Source organism: Vairimorpha ceranae (genome assembly GCF_000988165.1).
Source record: "Vairimorpha ceranae strain PA08 1199 chromosome Unknown NODE_5, whole genome shotgun sequence".
NCBI lineage: Eukaryota > Fungi > Microsporidia > Nosematidae > Vairimorpha > Vairimorpha ceranae.
In genome coordinates this window covers 104,489-123,421 of record NW_020169300.1, presented here as the reverse complement: position 1 = coordinate 123,421, position 18,933 = coordinate 104,489, and the positions used below count along the sequence as shown (strand labels likewise).

The 18,933-nt window shown below is 26.4% G+C and overlaps 15 protein-coding genes across 15 annotated transcripts; 4 read left to right on the top strand and 11 right to left on the bottom strand.

Annotated features, from left to right (window-relative positions):
* Window positions 1-172: 172 nt before the first annotated feature.
* Window positions 173-523, top strand: AAJ76_5000123249 (hypothetical protein; the record flags this gene model as incomplete). Its single annotated transcript, XM_024475824.1, has 1 exon — window positions 173-523. The coding sequence occupies one exon, from the start codon at window positions 173-175 to the stop codon at window positions 521-523; it is 351 nt and encodes a 116-aa protein (XP_024332027.1).
* Window positions 524-611: 88 nt separating this feature from the next.
* On the top strand, window positions 612-1,118 carry AAJ76_5000122810 (hypothetical protein; the record flags this gene model as incomplete). Its single annotated transcript, XM_024475823.1, has 1 exon — window positions 612-1,118. The coding sequence occupies one exon, from the start codon at window positions 612-614 to the stop codon at window positions 1,116-1,118; it is 507 nt and encodes a 168-aa protein (XP_024332026.1).
* Window positions 1,119-1,136: 18 nt separating this feature from the next.
* AAJ76_5000122115 (dynein light chain 1) lies at window positions 1,137-1,307 on the bottom strand (the record flags this gene model as incomplete). The annotated part of the gene is made up of 1 exon (XM_024475822.1): window positions 1,137-1,307. The coding sequence occupies one exon, from the start codon at window positions 1,305-1,307 to the stop codon at window positions 1,137-1,139; it is 171 nt and encodes a 56-aa protein (XP_024332025.1).
* A 193-nt stretch (window positions 1,308-1,500) lies between these two features.
* On the bottom strand, window positions 1,501-4,359 carry AAJ76_5000119063 (dna helicase; the record flags this gene model as incomplete). The annotated part of the gene is made up of 1 exon (XM_024475820.1): window positions 1,501-4,359. One exon carries the CDS (start codon window positions 4,357-4,359, stop codon window positions 1,501-1,503), a length of 2,859 nt encoding a protein of 952 aa, XP_024332024.1.
* Window positions 4,360-4,427: 68 nt separating this feature from the next.
* Window positions 4,428-4,889, bottom strand: AAJ76_5000118533 (zinc c2h2-type; the record flags this gene model as incomplete). The annotated part of the gene is made up of 1 exon (XM_024475819.1): window positions 4,428-4,889. The coding sequence occupies one exon, from the start codon at window positions 4,887-4,889 to the stop codon at window positions 4,428-4,430; it is 462 nt and encodes a 153-aa protein (XP_024332023.1).
* Window positions 4,890-4,933: 44 nt separating this feature from the next.
* On the top strand, window positions 4,934-5,215 carry AAJ76_5000118488 (target snare coiled-coil region; the record flags this gene model as incomplete). The annotated part of the gene is made up of 1 exon (XM_024475818.1): window positions 4,934-5,215. One exon carries the CDS (start codon window positions 4,934-4,936, stop codon window positions 5,213-5,215), a length of 282 nt encoding a protein of 93 aa, XP_024332022.1.
* Window positions 5,216-5,462: 247 nt separating this feature from the next.
* Window positions 5,463-5,675, bottom strand: AAJ76_5000117747 (hypothetical protein; the record flags this gene model as incomplete). The annotated part of the gene is made up of 1 exon (XM_024475817.1): window positions 5,463-5,675. One exon carries the CDS (start codon window positions 5,673-5,675, stop codon window positions 5,463-5,465), a length of 213 nt encoding a protein of 70 aa, XP_024332021.1.
* A 225-nt stretch (window positions 5,676-5,900) lies between these two features.
* On the bottom strand, window positions 5,901-6,614 carry AAJ76_5000116808 (60s ribosomal protein l8; the record flags this gene model as incomplete). The annotated part of the gene is made up of 1 exon (XM_024475816.1): window positions 5,901-6,614. The coding sequence occupies one exon, from the start codon at window positions 6,612-6,614 to the stop codon at window positions 5,901-5,903; it is 714 nt and encodes a 237-aa protein (XP_024332020.1).
* A 19-nt stretch (window positions 6,615-6,633) lies between these two features.
* Window positions 6,634-7,173, top strand: AAJ76_5000116788 (hypothetical protein; the record flags this gene model as incomplete). The annotated part of the gene is made up of 1 exon (XM_024475815.1): window positions 6,634-7,173. The coding sequence occupies one exon, from the start codon at window positions 6,634-6,636 to the stop codon at window positions 7,171-7,173; it is 540 nt and encodes a 179-aa protein (XP_024332019.1).
* A 2-nt stretch (window positions 7,174-7,175) lies between these two features.
* On the bottom strand, window positions 7,176-7,658 carry AAJ76_5000115764 (u3 small nucleolar ribonucleoprotein component mpp10; the record flags this gene model as incomplete). The annotated part of the gene is made up of 1 exon (XM_024475813.1): window positions 7,176-7,658. One exon carries the CDS (start codon window positions 7,656-7,658, stop codon window positions 7,176-7,178), a length of 483 nt encoding a protein of 160 aa, XP_024332018.1.
* A 533-nt stretch (window positions 7,659-8,191) lies between these two features.
* On the bottom strand, window positions 8,192-11,980 carry AAJ76_5000111442 (helicase dna-binding protein; the record flags this gene model as incomplete). The annotated part of the gene is made up of 1 exon (XM_024475812.1): window positions 8,192-11,980. One exon carries the CDS (start codon window positions 11,978-11,980, stop codon window positions 8,192-8,194), a length of 3,789 nt encoding a protein of 1,262 aa, XP_024332017.1.
* Window positions 11,981-12,335: 355 nt separating this feature from the next.
* On the bottom strand, window positions 12,336-12,944 carry AAJ76_5000110478 (ribosome biogenesis; the record flags this gene model as incomplete). Its single annotated transcript, XM_024475811.1, has 1 exon — window positions 12,336-12,944. The coding sequence occupies one exon, from the start codon at window positions 12,942-12,944 to the stop codon at window positions 12,336-12,338; it is 609 nt and encodes a 202-aa protein (XP_024332016.1).
* A 39-nt stretch (window positions 12,945-12,983) lies between these two features.
* AAJ76_5000109749 (spore wall protein 12) lies at window positions 12,984-13,673 on the bottom strand (the record flags this gene model as incomplete). Its single annotated transcript, XM_024475810.1, has 1 exon — window positions 12,984-13,673. One exon carries the CDS (start codon window positions 13,671-13,673, stop codon window positions 12,984-12,986), a length of 690 nt encoding a protein of 229 aa, XP_024332015.1.
* Window positions 13,674-13,756: 83 nt separating this feature from the next.
* On the bottom strand, window positions 13,757-15,682 carry AAJ76_5000107740 (hypothetical protein; the record flags this gene model as incomplete). Its single annotated transcript, XM_024475809.1, has 1 exon — window positions 13,757-15,682. One exon carries the CDS (start codon window positions 15,680-15,682, stop codon window positions 13,757-13,759), a length of 1,926 nt encoding a protein of 641 aa, XP_024332014.1.
* Window positions 15,683-16,289: 607 nt separating this feature from the next.
* AAJ76_5000106173 (hypothetical protein) lies at window positions 16,290-17,249 on the bottom strand (the record flags this gene model as incomplete). Its single annotated transcript, XM_024475808.1, has 1 exon — window positions 16,290-17,249. One exon carries the CDS (start codon window positions 17,247-17,249, stop codon window positions 16,290-16,292), a length of 960 nt encoding a protein of 319 aa, XP_024332013.1.
* Between the last annotated feature and the right edge of the window lie 1,684 nt (window positions 17,250-18,933).

Here is an 18,933-nt window from a genome sequence, read left to right as displayed (position 1 = left end):
TGCTTTTAAATTAAAATTTAATAAAAATAAAGTTTATTTAACTGTAATGTACATGATAAATTATATGATAGAATGTATATCTTTCTAAAATAAAATTTTTGATTTTAGAAAAACTTTGTTTGTAAAATAAATTTATTATCATTTAATAAAATTTTAGCATAAATACATCAAAATGCTTTTACAAAAATTGGAACATGAAGCAGATGCTATTATTGGACTAGTTAAGTTACAAAGAACGAATATTCGTTACAAAAATAACATTATGTATAATGAACTGACAAGTTTACAAAACAATGTTTTATATAGTGTATTTAGAAAATCAATATTTCCATCATTAAAAAACAAAAGAGATCTAGGATATTTATTAGGAATGTCATTTGAATGTGTTGAAATTTGGTTTAGAAAATTTCGAAAATCGAAAGATCTTTCAAATGTAAAACTAGAAAAAATTTCGTCTTATACTATTCTAAATATATATCTCAATGAAGCTGTAAATCTTAGATCTTCTTACAATAATAATTGAAATAAAAATTTCAAAATATTTTGTTTTATTTCGTTTATAAGGTTTGTTTGCATTTTACAATTTGTTGTAATTTAATTATCCCTTAAATATGAAGTATGAATTATATGTTAAAGGAGAATTTGAAAATATAAAAGGATTATCTTGTGATCAGACATATCCTGCCATAGTAACATGTACTGCTTGTGATTATACACATCCTAAAGTAGTTATAATAACAGATGAAAGTTCGATCAAAGAAAAGGGTGTTTATAAGTGCAATTGGGAAATGAAATGTCATTCGTGCAGAAATGATATAAAGATTACAATTAAAAATCCCGAAACACTGACGAAAACTCTTCTTAAAGACAAATACGATGATGATTTTGAAATAAGTTACAATCCTGTTGTAAAAGATCGTTGCTCACTATCATTATTTGAAACCAGTGGTGGAGAAATATCTGAAGTAAAAAAAGTAGGCCTTAATGTACTAACCGAAGATGACCAGTTATTTTTGAACAAAACAGTTGATGACAAAAGAACTTTAGCAGATTCATATGGAGGAGGTAAAATGTATTCAATACTCAATTTTGAATTAGAAATTAAAAGAGTAAAATAAACTTTTTAGTGTAAATATTTATTTTTCAGGTTTGAATGTTTTAAATAAAACAATAACCATATCTTTAACGGTTATCTCAATATAATAATTTCCTATGTAAGTAAAAGCGCCAGAAAAATGTCCTCCAACAATCACACACCATCCTGAGCCAAAATCTTTATCAAGCATCTCTTTAAGTTGACTACTCATTTTCGTAGGCTCAATATTCTCAGTTTTTCCTTTTAAAGTGCTTCTTAGCTTTTCTTTAATTTCTTCTGGAAATTCTGTATTACTACTAAATAAAATTTCTTCTTCTTTTGGTTCTTCTTTAGTTTCAGGGTCCGCCATTATTTTGATTTTTTTTTACGTTTTATAAAAATATTGAAACGTGTTAGAGAAAAAATTACACAATATTTAAAATTTGTAATAATCTATTAATAATATAAATATCTTTCATCTTTGTCAAATCGCCTATTAAAATAAGACTCCTTTTTGCTCGTGTAAGTGCCACATTTAATCTTTCTTTAGACTCAATAACATCGCATTTTACTACAGGATCAAAAACAACAATAATATTATTGGCTTCAGAACCCTGAAATCTATCAACGGTTTCTACTTGACAATCAGTTAATTCTTTCGTTATTTTAACTTGTGAATTAAAATAACACAGAATAGTTGTATCATATACATCCTTTATAAATTTAGAATATTCTATAGTAGAAGAATCTATAAAACAAACGGAATCTTCTATAGATCTACCTAGTTGAAGCTTGCCATCATAAAAAAGTTCATTTGACAAACGCATAATATTTGGGCCCATTCTGTACTGAATAGTCAATTCTGAATGATTAACATCAAGTAAATATTCGAATAAAGACATATTAAGATCCGTACAAGATTTAGATAAAGGTTTTAATTGCAAATGATCCCCAAAAATAACAAATTTTTGACAAAGAGAAATAGGAATAAGAGTTAAAAGAAGATGTTGTTGTGATCCCTCATCTATGATACAATAATCAAACGATCGTTCTAAAAATATTGGATCTCGAAATCCAAAGCAAGTGCTTGCTACAAGATCGACATTTCGAAAATAAGTTTTTATTTCTTGCACACTAGAAAAGTTAATATTTTCTTTACATGCTCGGTAGCTACGTATAGTTTTTAATCTACTTAATATATTTGTTATAGCAAGATTTGTGTAACAAACCAGTAGAACCTTTTTATTTAAATATACTAAAATCTTAATTAACAAAACAATAACACTGCTTTTTCCAGTTCCCGGCATGCCATGCACTATTTTATAATTTTCGCAATTCAGTGCGGAATATAATGCAGCCTTCTGATTTTCATTTAAACGTAAAAATTTTGACATATAAATTTCAGGAATTTGATATTTGTATCTCTTTGGTTCGGGTGGCAACGGAGTAAAATAAGCAAAGGATGATGAATTGGTTTCTAAGGATAATTTTTTTTGATCATCTATAACGTGATTTATCTGTCTATCTAATGATGAAAATATGCCAGAGTCGAGTGACGAGCTTGCAAGATTTTCAGTATACTTTTTTTTCAAATCTTTTTCGATTTCGTCATATTTATTTGTACATGTGTCATCAAACGAATGTTTATTTAAACAACAATCTCGAGTTTTATTTGCAGTGTTAACATTATTTTTAACAATCGTATTATTATTTTTTTCTACAACACTATCACCCATAGCAACCTTAGAAGTTTCTATCTCGTCACTGCTAAAATATTCAAACGAATCTTCTTCTTCAAAAAATCCTTTATCTTCATCAGGCAAAAAAAATCCGCCTGTTTTATTTTTTTGTAAATATCTAAAATAGGCAATGTATATTAAACTATATCTCATAAATTTAAAAAACACATCACTATTTCCAAAACTAATATAATAATTATTATTTTTTTCTAAATTAATTTTTTCACTAAGTGAAACGTGTAGAAAAATGCTATCCATCTCGTTTATAATACCTTTACATAGCTTTACTAAATCTTCGGTGTAGATATTTACATAAATATCATCTACTACAATATTTTTACTATCATAAGCAAAGACTACAATTTGATTGCATTGCTTTTTAAATTTAACTAAATGCCATGTTTCTTTTAATCTAAAGCTTTCTTCCTTTTCTAACGCATTCCACATTTTTTTTAACCAATGAGAATCAGACAGATTAAGAATTTTTTGTATAATTCTACATGGATCATATTCACAGCAGCTACAATTAGTAATACTATTGTGCATAGCCAATTTATTACGAAGAATCATTAGAGACTTAACTTCAGAATGTTTAATATCTACATTGACAAAATTATTAGCAGTTATGTAAAAAAGATAAGATTGAAAATTAGTCCTATATTTCTCCTTAAGAATAAGACTGTAAAGAATTACTTGTGCTTTATGAGAAATATCCATAGATTTTCCGCTCTTAATTTCTAAAACAATATTATTTTCTAAACCTACAGCATCGACATTCCCTTTTAAGTTCATTGAAAGGGAAGCAATGCGCTTTTCACATTCATTAAAAACTAAATTTTGTTTATTAAATGATATAATATTGCCTATTAAAGAAGTTATATCATCTCTAACTACTTTTTCACTGGTATTACAGCAGTAAATATTCATAAGATTTTTTTTAATTCCAGCACTAATGCTTTTTGTTATGTAGGATAGTTTAAAATTCTGGTTTAAGATACAATCTTCCATTATTTCATGTAAAATAATCCCATTTACCAAACATTTATCATTAAAAGTGAATCCTATGTCAGCTATTTTACCGTTAAGATATGGATTATTAATACATCGAATACTAGACACAAGATTGGTTATTGTAAGAAGATCATCTTCAATAAAAAGATAATTTTCTTCATCATTTACATATACGTGTATATAACTGTCTTTTATAATTTTTTGTAAATCTTTGTCGCAGCATAAGCAGCTCATTACGGTTATTTTAGTATTAATTTCGAAATCTATCGAGCACCATTCGCCATCAACAGTGCAAACTACATCATCACCATACAATGTGATACTATCTTCAGATTTAAAAATGTCGCGAATAATAAATTTAATGTTAGATGGTTTAAAAGATTCGGTTTTTGAATTAATTTCAGCTGATGTGAATGACAATTCGCTTTCTGCTATTTGTAAATCTTTTTCAAAATTATCTTTATTTGTGTCACTCCAAAAAGAAATAGAAGATTTAAATTCAAATTTAAATTTTTTATTTGAAATTTCGGACATAAAAAGGGCAATAAAATTTTTTAAATATTAATTTAAGACACTGTTTTATTGCTACCAATGAAAAAAATTCAATTTTTTAATAAATTAAGTAAATCTTCTTGATTACCTTCATATTCTTCATAAGTAGAAATTTCTTCAAAACTCAAAGGTTCGCTAGAAGTACAAGATACACATTCTGTTGCTTCGTTTTGTACATACCGATCATACCCTTTAACAAAAAATTTGTTATCTTTTTCTTTTACATCGACAAGATCAGTTAAATCTTTAATTATAGCTTCAATATTTTTATAACCTACATCTCTGTAACCAATAATATTATCTTTTATATACCCTCTATAAACCTCCTCTAAATCTTTATAAGTATTATATTTATAAATAAATGAACTGAAATTTGTTAAAAAAAGCTTTCTAAAACTTATAACATCCTTTTTTATTTCTTTTTCTTTCTGTTTGTGTGTTAAACTTTCAGAATGTGATTTATAAGCCTTTTTAGTTTTGTATTTTCTTGAACAAAAAAGACAGTAGACCATTTTGAATACTAGGATATGTAATAATTTATATTTAACCCTTTATAATGCGTTCTTATGAACAAGAATCTGATGATGAAGGCACAATTCTTAGATCACGTGTACAAACATTAAAACATGTAGCACTAGAAATTTCCGATGTACTAAAAAATCAAAATAAGGATTTAGAAAATTTACAGCCCGGATTTGAAAATAAATTGTTAAGCATTTTTAAAAATGTAAAACTAATAAAAAGTGTTAAACCACAATATTTTAAAACATGGCTGTATTACATAGGAGGAACATTTGTTTTATTTATGCTTTTTTTAATTTTGTTTGTTTTTACTTAAATTAAAGAATTATCTTGTTACTTTTTTTAGTCGAAAATTTAGAATTAATTTGGATGTTAGAAGTTATTTATATTAATTATTATATCGCCAGAATCCTGGTGAGCAGGAGTTGCTTTTAAAGAAGAAAAAAAAGCGTTTGTATTAGTTACTCTTGTTTATTAAATTTAGATTAAATAATTTTAATCTTGTTAAACGCTTTATGTAATATTTGTTTCATGTGTTAGTTTGAGCCTGATAATTGAAGGATTTAGAACTGCTGCATGCGACAAATTATTTCTAATAATTTATTTATAATGTTTATTTTAAGTTTATCATATTTGTAAGATGTATTAATATACTTATATGCCAAGTTTTTTATTACGTTCTTTGTCGTGCATGTAATTTCTCGAATAAATTCGTAAAGATGTATTATATGCATATTTAATATAAATTTCTTGTACAAGATGTATTTTCTTAGCATTTATATTAAAAAATACACATGTGTAATTTTTAATGTGCTGTAAATTAAAATAAGGAGATGTAAATACAAAATGTATTTAATGGAAATTAATTACTACTAAACATAAGTTAATTTATTTAATCACAAATGTCAAACCATTCATTTAACTTACAAAAGATTTTTAGATCATCTTTAATAGCATAAAATGATATTTATCGTAAAAAAATATTGCATAAAATAAAAAATTTATTTTTTACTTCCTTTAACTCTACCAGTTCTTCTAGCACCAATCAAACCCATAAGCTGTGCGTGCGGTCTTCTCTTAGATATTGTAGTAGGCCTACCGACATGTTGATGATTACCCCCTCCAAATTTATGATCTACGGGGTTCATAGCTACACAACGCACTCTTGGCCATTTCTTTTCATGTGCTTTATTAAAGTAATAGGCAACAGAAGCTTTAAGGAAAGGTTTTTCTTTTATACCACCTGATGCAGGAACACCTACAATGCATCTTACTTCGCTACTAAAAACCTTTTTTTGTCCACTTGGTAATCCAAGGACTGTTTCATTAGATTCTTCCCTGTGATTGACTACGACAGAATACGCACCTCCTGTCATTCCTACACATCCACCATCTTCATATTCGTATTCAATAGAATGTACTGCCATACCACCAGGAACATTCTTAAGCTTTGTAATATTACCAATGGCTATAGGCGCATTATCTCCAATTAAAATATTTTGACCGGTGTATATCCCTTCAGTGGCAATAACAGAAAATGTCTCATTATTAAATTTAATATAAGCTAAGGGTACCCCCCTTCCTCTTTCGTGCACTAAATCTACAACTGTACCTTGGATAGTTTCAGTAATACTAGGATACTTGGCCGCACTAAGACGTCTAGGGCTTCTTTCTTTTTTTTTCTCTTCTCTTATTTTTCTTGTAACTTTACCCATTTTTAAGGGTAAAAATTTTATGAAAAAAGAAAAAAATAATTACGAAATGATAGAAAAAATTTATAAACAACTTAACGAGAAATATAACTGTAACGAACTATTTTTGGAAGGGTTTACTTCTGAACAAATTTTTTATCAGTCGGAAAAGTTATGTAATACGGTATTAGAGAATAATCAAAAGAAAATTGACAAAATGTATAAGAAATATTTGTTACTAGAAAATAATAAAATTCAAGACAAAGGTTACAGAGAAAACCAAACTGCTTGTGTAAAAAAGGATGACAATCTTCAATTAGAAAATTCTGATAATCTTGAAAATGAAGATTCTTCACAAGACAATTTATTAACTGAAGATATTTCAATAGTCAAGGAATTTAAATCTGATAGTTCAGAAGACTTTGAAAGGCAAAAAAAATTACTTGAAGAAGACGAATCGGATATTTCAGAGGAAGATGAGGATACGCTGTCAGACGAGGGCTCAATCGAAGATATTGAAGATTTGAAAGACATTCCTGCATCAGAGTTATTTAAAAAATTGGATAAAAACATAAAAAAATAAATTTATTTAAGTACAGTGACATTTTTTATATTTTCTAATGATTTAACATTTTTACGCTTCTTATCTTGTTTTACTTCTGCCTTCAAAAAACTTTTTACTTCTGTGTCTGGCATAAATCCAAAGCTACCAAAATCACTTATTTTTAGCAAATCACTTTCTATTTCATTGTATAGCTCTACTACATCTTTATTCTCTTCTTCATTGTATTCAAGTTCTTCTTCTTCTATTTGTGTAACAGTAAAATCGTAATTATCAAAAGTGCCTTCTCTAAGTCTTTGAAGTGTCATTTTCATAATTTCTATATTCTGCTTGTTAGATATTGGTTCTAATTTTTCTGCAACATCATAGTTGATATCTTTTTCTGTTAACAAAGAGTTAACTGGTCTTTTAAATTTATCTACCTCACCTTTGTACCGCCAATCTTTAGTTTTTATTAATTCTTTTTCTATATCTGATAAATTTTTATGTGTAGAATTCTTGCTCATGGGGTATTAAATGCTGTTTGAAATATAAATTTTATTGAGACTTTATAATATTTGTTTTTTATAATATAACGACTTAATGTAGAACAGTAAAGATATAGACAAGTTTATCAGAAATATTAGGTTAGTAGCGTTTACAAGTCTTTTTTATAAATAATAATTTTAAGTAAACCAGTGTAAAGTTTAGTTCTAGCTAAAGTATATGGCTTTATTTAATTGGTTGTTTTCAGTATCATTTTCATCTATTGAACGTCTTAGGAAGCATCTATTAGTATATTAGAAGATACATCAAATTTTAATTCCTTTTAAAGTATTAAAACAAATTCTGAAAAAGGAAAATGTTTTTCTGATATTAAAAACTCGTGTTTTTTCTTTATACTTACGAAAAATATTTTAATATACTTATAGAACTGTTGTTGTATGAAGTTAAAATTAACCAAAGCCATTTATTCCATATTTTATTTCTACAATAAAAACCTATTTTTTATTAGTATTTATAAAAATTAATTAAAAACATTCAAAATAATAATAAACTTTTATTCTTCTACAGATTTTTCTTTTACGCTTTTAATAATAGATTCACATCTTTTTACAGCCATATCTTCAGATAAGCCGAATTCTTCCTCAGTGTTAGTCAGTCCTTTTTCTAAAATATACTCTCTTAATGCAATATCTTTTTCATTCGTCCATCCTCGGGGCACGTTACTTTTTCGTACATTGAAAAAATCATTCACTTCTGCTAATTTATCGAGAAGTAAAATTCTTTCATAACATTTTGCATCATTTTGCGATCTAGATCTTTTAGATGTATTTAATATATTATTAATGTTCTCTTTAAGAGCAGTAATATCTCTATCACCAATAAATTTTAATACATTATCTTCATTTAACTCTGTCACTCGTCCAAATTTCATTATCGCCTTATAATTAATACTGTCAATCTCTGCCATTTCTTTCATTCTGTTAAGCGTAGATACTATTTTTCTAAGTCTTTGATTACACTCATCATCTGACTTATTTTTAATCTTTTCAGGATAATTTCCATATCCATATTTAAATACTAAATCAATAAGCTTTTTATCATCTTCTTGATTCCATCCTCTAGTTTTTTCAACATTTAACGATTCCGTTTGTAAAAGCGAATTCAAAATAAATAATAACTGAATTCTCAACAAACATTTTTCGCCGAATTTATTGTACAAATCTTTATATTTTTCGAAAAAGCTGGGATCGTAATTTTCATCTAAAACTTGTTCAAAACAATGCGAAAAATCTGCTCTAATCTTTTGGTTCGGTAACTGGTCAATCAAATATTTTATTAAATATTTAAAATATAGTAAAACGTCTTTTACAACAGAAGGTTCCTCACCTTTTTCTACTAATTTAGATCCACTAAATGAAAGTCCTAATGGAGTAATTCCATCTCTTAGACAAGTAAAAAAGATTTTAAGAATTTGATTTTCGTTATTTTCTATCTCATTATCGCCAAGAACAGGTAAATTAATGTGCTTACTAATTTCTAATTGTTGATCTTCGGTAAAAATTTCATCTCTAGCAAGTCTCCGCATTTGTCTCTTAACTCTTCCCTCATTTTCTTCGTTGCGTTTTTTGTTAAGTAAATTATCCCAAAAGTCGGGATCGTCTATTTCTTCATCGACCTGAAATGAAGCTTTTGAGAATACATTTCCTCCATCTGAATGTTTTATAACTTTAGTTCTTCTTTCTAAAATTTGATCAATATCTTCCTCACAGAACTTTTTACTGGCTTCATCTGTTTCCATAAGTACACCATACGCACCTTTTCGTAATAACATTTCAATGGCATCCTTCTTTTTTACCTTCTCATTTTTATGACCTTCAAAAGTCATTTTTTGTAGTACAGCCCTATCCAGTCCCAATTTCATTCCAGCTTTATCAAACATTTCTCTTTCATATGTATTTCTTGTAACCAATCTATAAATTTTAACTTCGTTTGTCTGTCCAATACGATGACATCTAGCCTGAGCTTGAAGATCATTTTGTGGATTCCAATCAGAATCAAATATAATAACAGTATCTGCTGCTGTTAGATTTATTCCAACACCTCCTGCTCGTGTACACAATAAAAATACAAATCCATCACTATTTGCGTCACTAAATCTATCAATAGCAGCTTGTCTGTGATCTCCTCTAACTCCGCCGTCAATTCTTTCAAATTTATATTTTTTATAAGCAAGATATTCACCAAGTAAATCGAGACATTTAGTCATTTGAGAAAAAATTAGTACCTTGTGATGTCCATATAACTTATTAAGAAGCTTATCCAATAAAACAAGTTTTCCGCTACTCTGAATTAAAATTTTATAATATTCGTCAATATCAGTAACAATGTTATTCGCAATAACAATCTTTTGCGCATTAATATTTGAAGGAAAAGAAAGTTCAGAAAAGTCTCCCGTTTCTACAACGGGTGCATCTACAGCTTCTTTTTTCTTTCTCTTAACAAAATCACCAATAATTTTTTCCTCAGCTCCTTTAATTAAATAAGGATGTATACAACATTTTCTTAATTCCATCATAGCATTTAATAAATTAGGTGCTGAATCTTTATGACCTTTAGTTAAAAAATCTAAATTTTTCTCCAATATCGCTCTATAATATCTTTTTTGTATCATTGTAAGTTCAACCTCTATAATAGTTTCTTCTTTCATCGGTATTGTTTTTTCTACATCTTCTTTCATTCTACGCAACATCAAAGGTCTTAAAAGTCCTTGTAATTTTTCAACATCAGCAGCCTGTTCTAATTTGTAATCTGATAAAAATTTTGCACTGTCATTAAATTCTGATGGAGAAATAAAATTTAATAATGACCACAATTCAGTTATATTATTTTGTAAAGGCGTACCACTTAGTAAAACTTTGTGACTAAAATTAACATTTCTAAGAGTAGAAGCAGCTTTTGAAGATGCATTTTTTAATCTGTGCGCTTCATCAAAAATACCAACAGCCCAATTAAACTGCGAAATATGATCAAATCCTGCCATAATCATTTCGTATGTAGTAATCATTACATCAAACAACCCAACCTTATTAGTAGCACTTTTTAAGTAAAATTCATATTCTGCGATCATATTTCTACCTTGTATACTTCCATGATAAATTAAAACTCGTAAATCAGTCCAAGCAAAAAACTCTCTTTCCCAATGAACAAGAGTACTTAAAGGTGCAACAATTAAAACTGGTCCATTGTAATTAAATTTAGTAAATAAACTATTTACAAACACAACGGATTGTACTGTTTTTCCTAAACCCATTTCATCAGCCATAATACAACTTATTTTATGATACCACCTGTTAAGTAGCCAATTTAAACCTTCAAGTTGATACTCCCTTAATTTATTATCACCTTTAAATACAGGAGATTCTTCAAACTTAATTTGCAATTCCCTCGGAGGTCGCCATTCGAGCCCATGCCTCATTACACGTATCTTTTTCCTATCGCGATATTTTTTTAACTCTTCTTCAAATCCTTCACATTTACACACGTCATCTATTTTTTCTTCTGTACTTAATTCGTAAGCTAATTTTTTCCATTTAACTAAATATACTTTTCCATTCCTAAAATCCTCATGTATAATTCGATCTACTTTAATATAATCAGGATCAAATGGTTCAACAAGTGGTCTAAATCTTTTAACTTTTATTGCTCCTCCTTTCGTTTTTGTAATTTCCGATTTCTTAACATAATCACAGTGTAAATAACTTAAGTATCTAAATTTAACCAAAAATGAATCTGTTTCTTCATCGTATTTAAGTAACTTCTCGATAGCATCTTCTTCTTCATATTCAATTGTAGGTTCAAAATCATCATCATTCATTATATCTCGCCTTTCTGAGGCTACTGCAGTAGCCGCAGCTGCTCTCTTCTGCCGCTTCTCTGGTACATACGTCGACCTTTCTTCCTTTCTTGATTTATACAACGGCTGTTGCACTGGTTTAACATACGAATATTTCGGCTGTGCGTTGAAAGTAGCTTGTGGCGGTGGATTTTGATAAAAATTCATCTGCGGCATACTTTGAAAGTTCATATGCGATGGTTGAATATTAAAACTAGTGTGAAAGCCTCGTTGAACAAGTGGATTAACATGTAAAATTCTATTACCTTGTGGCTGAACATAATGATGACCAAGTGGTGCATCATATAAGACATTGTTGGGTCTATGAATATTCCTTACAGTTTGAACCTCCCATTTTTTTGGTCTACCTCTTCTTCTGACAACCTGTTCTTCACTACTTGTACTTGAGACATCTTCAGACGATTCAAAAGATTCAAAACTTGTGCTCATTAGGGGTATCTAAAATTTTTATTTTTATTCTAAAATCTTTCTAGTTTGTTTTTATAAAAATTACATCTTTTTTTACTAATTTAAAGTTTTTAACTGTTTTTAAAATAAAAGAGATAAATTAAAAAAAATATTTTGCTATTAAAAATCTGATATTTGTTTAATATTGTATTTTATACATTTTTGTATTATATTTATTTTAATATTGTCATAATTTTTGTATCTCCCGCCAAATTTAATTAAATAAATACACAAACAAATAAAGAAATGTCTATTGGAATAACAACATTTACTTTTTTAAAAAGACGTATAAAAACAAATTTAATATAATTAATAAGCAAATATTTTAATAAATAAATTATAATTTATGATTTATTGATTCCTGATATTTGTTCCTGGCATCTTCTACTTTTTTAGAATATAAAACAGAACCACTAAAACAATTTTCTAAAATTTTGTCAACTTCTAATACTAGCCTAGGTCCAATTTCTTTCATATCATTTCCATCTATAACATAGTTTCTAATCCATATTTTGTCATCAAGCCAGTAAAAACACAAAGCTCTATCTTTAATTTCATTCGATTTAAAAACTTCGGTAAATACTTTTTTAATAGAAACAAGAAAATCTATCTTATCAAAATCTTCACTGAACATTAAAACATGTCCACAATCCTTAAAACAATTCACAGCAAATTTCAAATTTTTCATAGTGTATAAATTCAATACATTAAATTTTATAGAAATTCCATGTCTAAGTCCAAACCAAACCCGCTCATTTCTTTTTGTAGTCTCAAAATAAATTATTGATTCGCATTTATGTAAATCAACTAAGTCAACCAGTGCTCTTATGTTCTGTTTAATATCATATTTGCTTTCTTCTTCACATTTAATAAATTTACAAATATCTTTAATTAGATATCTGGTCTGAGAAGATGATCCCCTACTGCTTAAAATTAATACTGTCATAAATTGGGATAAAAAATATAAAAATTTAACAAATAAAATTTATTTCGCCTTTTCTAGTGCTTCTAGGCCAACTCTAAAAAAATCTACATTGTATTCTAATACTTTTTTTAAAACTCCTTGTACTCCATCATCTCCTAAAAAATCATTCATTGCAGACAAAGCTTGTACACATGACTTATTAAACAATTCTTCAAATCTCTCACACTCTTCCCTATTTTCACTACTTTCATTTTCTTTTGCATTTTCTAAATCGTACCTATAAATTTTAGCATTTTCTCTTTCTTTATTGGCTATTTCAATCTTTTGTTTACAATTCTTCAGTACGCCCATTTCTTTTGCACAATTTTCATTAAATTTCATTTTTGCTTCAGATATTTTACGATAAGCAGTAGCCATTTTATTATTTTCTCTAAGTAACTTGTCATTATCTTCATCCGCAAAATTTGAACATATAATGCTCATGGCTTCAAATACATCATGATTATCTAAAAAATTTAAATTAGATACACTGCTTATAATACTAAGTCCTTGGTACAATTTCTTCTTTGCATTACCCCCATGTTCATAATTCATAAGTGAGGCTATACTTGAACCTACCTTATTAAAATTATCCCTATATTTTTTATATTTTCGTTCAGTCTCAATATATTCTTCAGGAAAATTAACATGCTTGTATTCAATTCTTCTGACTTTCATCAAAATTTTTTTCTTAATGTCAGCCATTTTCATGGGTAGAAAATCTTTTTTTATATTTTTATTTTTAACAAATAAAAATAAGATTTATGATAGGGAAAATTAAAAGGAGGCATGCTCTATAAAATATCATTTTCATTAGAAAAATCAAGGTAGTCTGAATAATAATAGTCTGTATATGCTCTAATTTGGTCTTGAATTTTTTTGGTTGGTGGAAGTTCACTTTCATTTATTTCTTCTAATTGCTTTTCAAGATTTTCAAATTTATTTTGTAAATTTTCAGTCTTTATTAACATGTCTTTAAGTGATGAAGTTGTTTTTACTGATTTAGAACTATCTGCAGACTTTTTATCTTCTTCCTTTTTTTGATAATTATTTTTTGGAATTCTTTTTATATCGTCTGTAAAGATTTCGTCTTTTTTAGGAGGTGCAAAAAATCTATTAGGAATGCTTAACTTAGGTGTATTATTAAACATCTTATTTTTAATAGTAACTTCGGGTATCTCATCATATTCGTTCGCTAATTTAAAAGGTCTACGAAGATTACCTGTATCCAAAAATAATGTGGAGTCATTTTCACCACGAACTTTTGTTTCTCCCGCATCCCCAAACACTTCATTATACATTATTTCTTTATTTTTAGGTACCGTCAAGTTGTTGTTATTTTGTAATTTAAAGTTTAATAAACTATCATTATCTTCTTTTACAGTTCTAAAACTTTCATTAAAGTGTCTTTCTTCTTCATTAAGTGTTTGTTCTTTTTCATTATTATTTATTTTAGTAATTGTAGCATCGAACTTTTTATCTTTGTTGTCTATTAACATATTTTGATATTTCATGTTCTGTGCCAATAATGATTCTACTTTTTGCATCAAAGTGGTAGAAATTTCATTATTTCCTGCTATAGCCGTTTCTCTTTCTTTTTGTAATTTTTTATTTTCAATCTTAAGCTTTTCTATATTTTTCTTAATTTCGTCTATTTCTTCTTGCCTTTTTTCTTTATTAATCTTTTCCATTCTATATTTTTTCTTGTATTTTTTACACCTTTTTTTGTACGCCTGTTCTTTACTTTGTGTTGTAACCAAAGATAAATCTGAATTTGTAAAATCATTCTTATCTAGTTTTTCAACATTTTCGTAGTTAATCATTCTTGCTAGTTGCGCATTTAAATACTCATTTTGTTTGTTAGTTGCCTTATAAAGCCTTTCATAATAGGAAGATTTTTCTCTAATCTCTTCAATCATTTCTTCTTCTTTTTTTGCTTTATTTATCATTTTAGCAAGCTCTGCATTACAAATTTCAAGTGCCTTTTCTTTAATATCAATCTTTTTTTTTAGAGATTCATTTGTTTTCTCGAGATTAAGAATTTTTTTATTTAAACATTCTTTTTCTTTATCAGTCTCTTTAAGCTGAACCTGTTGATTTTTAAGATTTTTGTCTTTTTCTAGTAATTTTTCTTTTAAAATATTTAGTTCTTTTTCAAATGTCTGAACTCTGTCATATGCTTTATTTCTTAATATTTCTAATTCTTTATTAACATTTTTTAAACTTTCACAGGATTTTTGTTCTAATTCTAATTTCTCTTTTGAAGCAATCAATAGATTTTTCTGATCTTTAATAACTCTACTTAATTCCGAATTACTTCTTTTAGTAAAATCCAAATCACTTTCTAATTTATTAATTTTCAAGTACAATGTTTGTTTTTCCTCTTCATGCTTTTTTATTTTGGACCGTTCACTTTGACATAGATTTTTTATTTCTGCTTTTTCTGCACATTCATCCTTTAAAATTTTCATTAGTGATTCACATACTAAAGCATTTTTAACATCTCCACTAATAATTTTGTCTTTTACTCCTTCAAAATCTTTTGTTTCTAACATTAATTGAATATCTTTATAAAGATCTAATAATTCAGTAAGTAGTGTTATTAATTCTTTTTTATCAGATGAAATAGTTTTACTTTCTTGATTAAAAACTAAAGGTTTCTTGTCTTTCATATTTATAAATTCTTCAATTTCTTTGTTTACTTGTTCATAATCATGCATGTTTCAAATTTCTGGGTTTATAAATAATAATTTGCATAAATAAAATATTTGTTACATTTACTTTGTTTATTTAGTCTTTAAAAAGACTGAAAATATTGAAACAAAATATATTTAATCTATATAGTTTTATTTAACAACTATTAATTTATTCGAATATGAGAAGTGTAAATTTATCTTATTTTGCTTGTGCACGCTGTGCCATACCAGTGCTTTTAGGATTTACTACTTATAATAATTCATTTTTTTTAACATATAGAATTTTTTTAATTTACAGTTCAAATAAATGTTAAAAATCTTTCTATCATAAAGAAACATAATTCAATAATATTTAACATTTACAACAATATATATTTATAACTGTTGTGCTTTTTTTCTTACATTAAATATCATCACTCGAAAATTTGTTATACTAAAATATTTAAATTTAATTTATAAATGCAGAAATTAAATTTTTATCTTTTCGATTTTTTTAAAAAAATCATTCCTTAATTATTACATAATTTTGCTATTTAAAAAAACAATGTTCAATGCCAAGAAGTTGTTAATATAAATCAATTTTAATAATTTTAAAAGTAAAAAACAACTGATTGTTTACTTTATCCATTTTTTAAGAATTATTATCTCGTGCAGTACTTTTTCTACGTTTTTGTATTTTTTCAACTTTTCCGCAGCTTTCTTGTGTTGATAATAAACGTATTGAATTCATAAAATCACTAAAAGCATCTAGTACTTCAACAGGTGTTTCTAATTCATCTTTTTCTTGCTCTAAATTCTCTTCTTTTGTAGAAATATTAAAGATTTTTTTAATTTTATGCTTCACTTTTGCAAAAAATTGAAAAGTTTTATTGATAGGTATGTAATTAAAATACTTATCAATGTGCGCTATTACCGCAAAAAGCATTGAAAATCTGTGATAGATACCTAAAATATAAAGATTATATAATAAATTATTTTTTTTTTCGTCTTTTGATGGTTTAATTTTAGCATTTTTAAACATTTTTTTTTTCTGTATTAGTATAATTTTTTCAAAGTAAACGTAGTCGTGCCACTTTTTCAAAAACATTATTTTATTTTTTTTAGTAATTCCTGGAAATACAAATTTACATTTGACTCGCTCAAAGGATGTAGGTAATTCTTCTAAAAAGCAATTAAAAACTACTTTAATTTTACAATTACGTAAATCTACGGTACATAAAATAAACTCAACAATTTCCCACGTAGAATCACAAAGATCTAAAAAAATTGGTGATATCTGACTTATGTGAACTCTTCTACGAATTAAATCTTCAATATTTTTTTTCCAGTAGCTTCGTTGCCATATAAAAGATGCTTCTGGCTTAAGTTTACGTATATTAGTAATTGTTTCTAAGAACTGCCTATTTTTACAGAAATATTTCCACATTTCATTAACTATATTATCTGATGTTCCTAAGTAACCTTGGTTTACGTGTTGATTCTTTTCATTAAGAAATGTAACGTTTTCAGGCGTAATTCTATTAAAAATATCATTAAACGATAAAAACATTGAAGTTTCTAATTGCATAATAAAAAATGCCAAAAGTTTCATTTTACAAGGTGTCTTTCTTAAAATTTTTATTTGTAAAAATAAATTACAATTTTTTAAAATAAGAAACTTATTAAATTTAACTATAACATTGTAAAATAAAAATTTGAATTTTTGATAAATTTTTAAATTTACACTACATTTTTTTGCAACAATTATCGAAAAATAAAAATATTTTTAAAATTACAAAAGTTTAAATTTGAAGATTCTTTAAAGCAAGTAAATTATTATAAAAGAATCCCTAAAATATTAATAAATCTAAATCTTAATTTGCAACTATCTCTTGTCAATAATATTACAATATGTTTAAAAGCTAAACCACAAAAATTTAGATTTTGTTTTTTGCTTAAATTTGTAACACAAATAATTTCGTCACGCACACTCAACCAAACACAAAATTGTGTAATATAATTAATTATAAAATGAAAAATACGTTTAATATGTTATTTATTAAAAAAAAGCATTTATTTCATCTTACAGACTAAAAGAGTAAAATTTTAATTTATAATTTAATTTTGTTTTTAAGCATTTAAAATAAAAATTTAAAAAAAAGCATTTTGATGAAAATGTTTAATATTAATGTGCTGACAGAAGATATTTGTAACATGATACGTAAGACTCTTTTTAACATTGCCATAATTAAATTTGTTTATAACAAATACAAAATATTATTATTTTTCTTAACTATAAAATTATGTTACTGTAATATGCTGTATAATTAGAATAAGTTACAATTACTAAAAAAAATAAATATTTATTGCTGACCTTAATTATATAAACAAACTAAGCGACATCTTCGACTTATAAAAGTATAATTTTAAAACAAAAATGGTTGTTACTTTCTATGTTAGGATATAGTTGAACTGTAACATAGAATAATTAAAGTTACTCAGTCTTATAATTACTTGCCAAATAAATAAAAAGTTTAATTTATACTCGTATTTTAATATTTTAAAAAATATAAAAATCTTAAGCAACATAAATTATAACCCTTTTGTGATGAAGTTTATACACGCACAATAATTTTTAAAAATATAAATAAAATAAATATTATTTACATTTTTTCAAATCTCTTAAAGTGTTATATGTGTATTTATATAAATTATAAAATTTTATGTAAATTGCTTTTAAATCAATCAAACTGTAATCATTTCGTTTGGCCGATCTGAAGCATAAGAAGGTGTCGAAAGAAATGGTTTCTGTTTCTATAAATTCATGATACCCCTTTTGGGGACATTTTTCTTAAATAGCTTTTTAATTTATTCTTGAAAGCTGTCAAACAAAATTAATACTTTTATCAACTGATTTGTGTGACCTAAAATCCTTATTGTTTGTTTGCTTTTATTTATTTATTCTTTCAGACGATTGGCAGGTCGACGGATCATTCGGATCAAGGGATTCTTGTGGTCAGTAATGGTTCATGTACTGATAATAGTAAAAAAATTTTAAATTTGTTCTAATTAAATTTTCAGTAACAGTTTTAGATCACTGTCTTTAAAAATGCTTAAATTGCAACAGCTCTTTAATTCTTTTTTAAAATAACTTTTTTCTTTAATTGTTTAATTGCATTTAATTTCGTTGATACAATAAAGTTATAAATTATCAATTTTCCTCACATAAATAATGTATCATTACTATGTTTAGATTATTAATTTGGTTATGTAATCCTTCATATAAACACAAATAA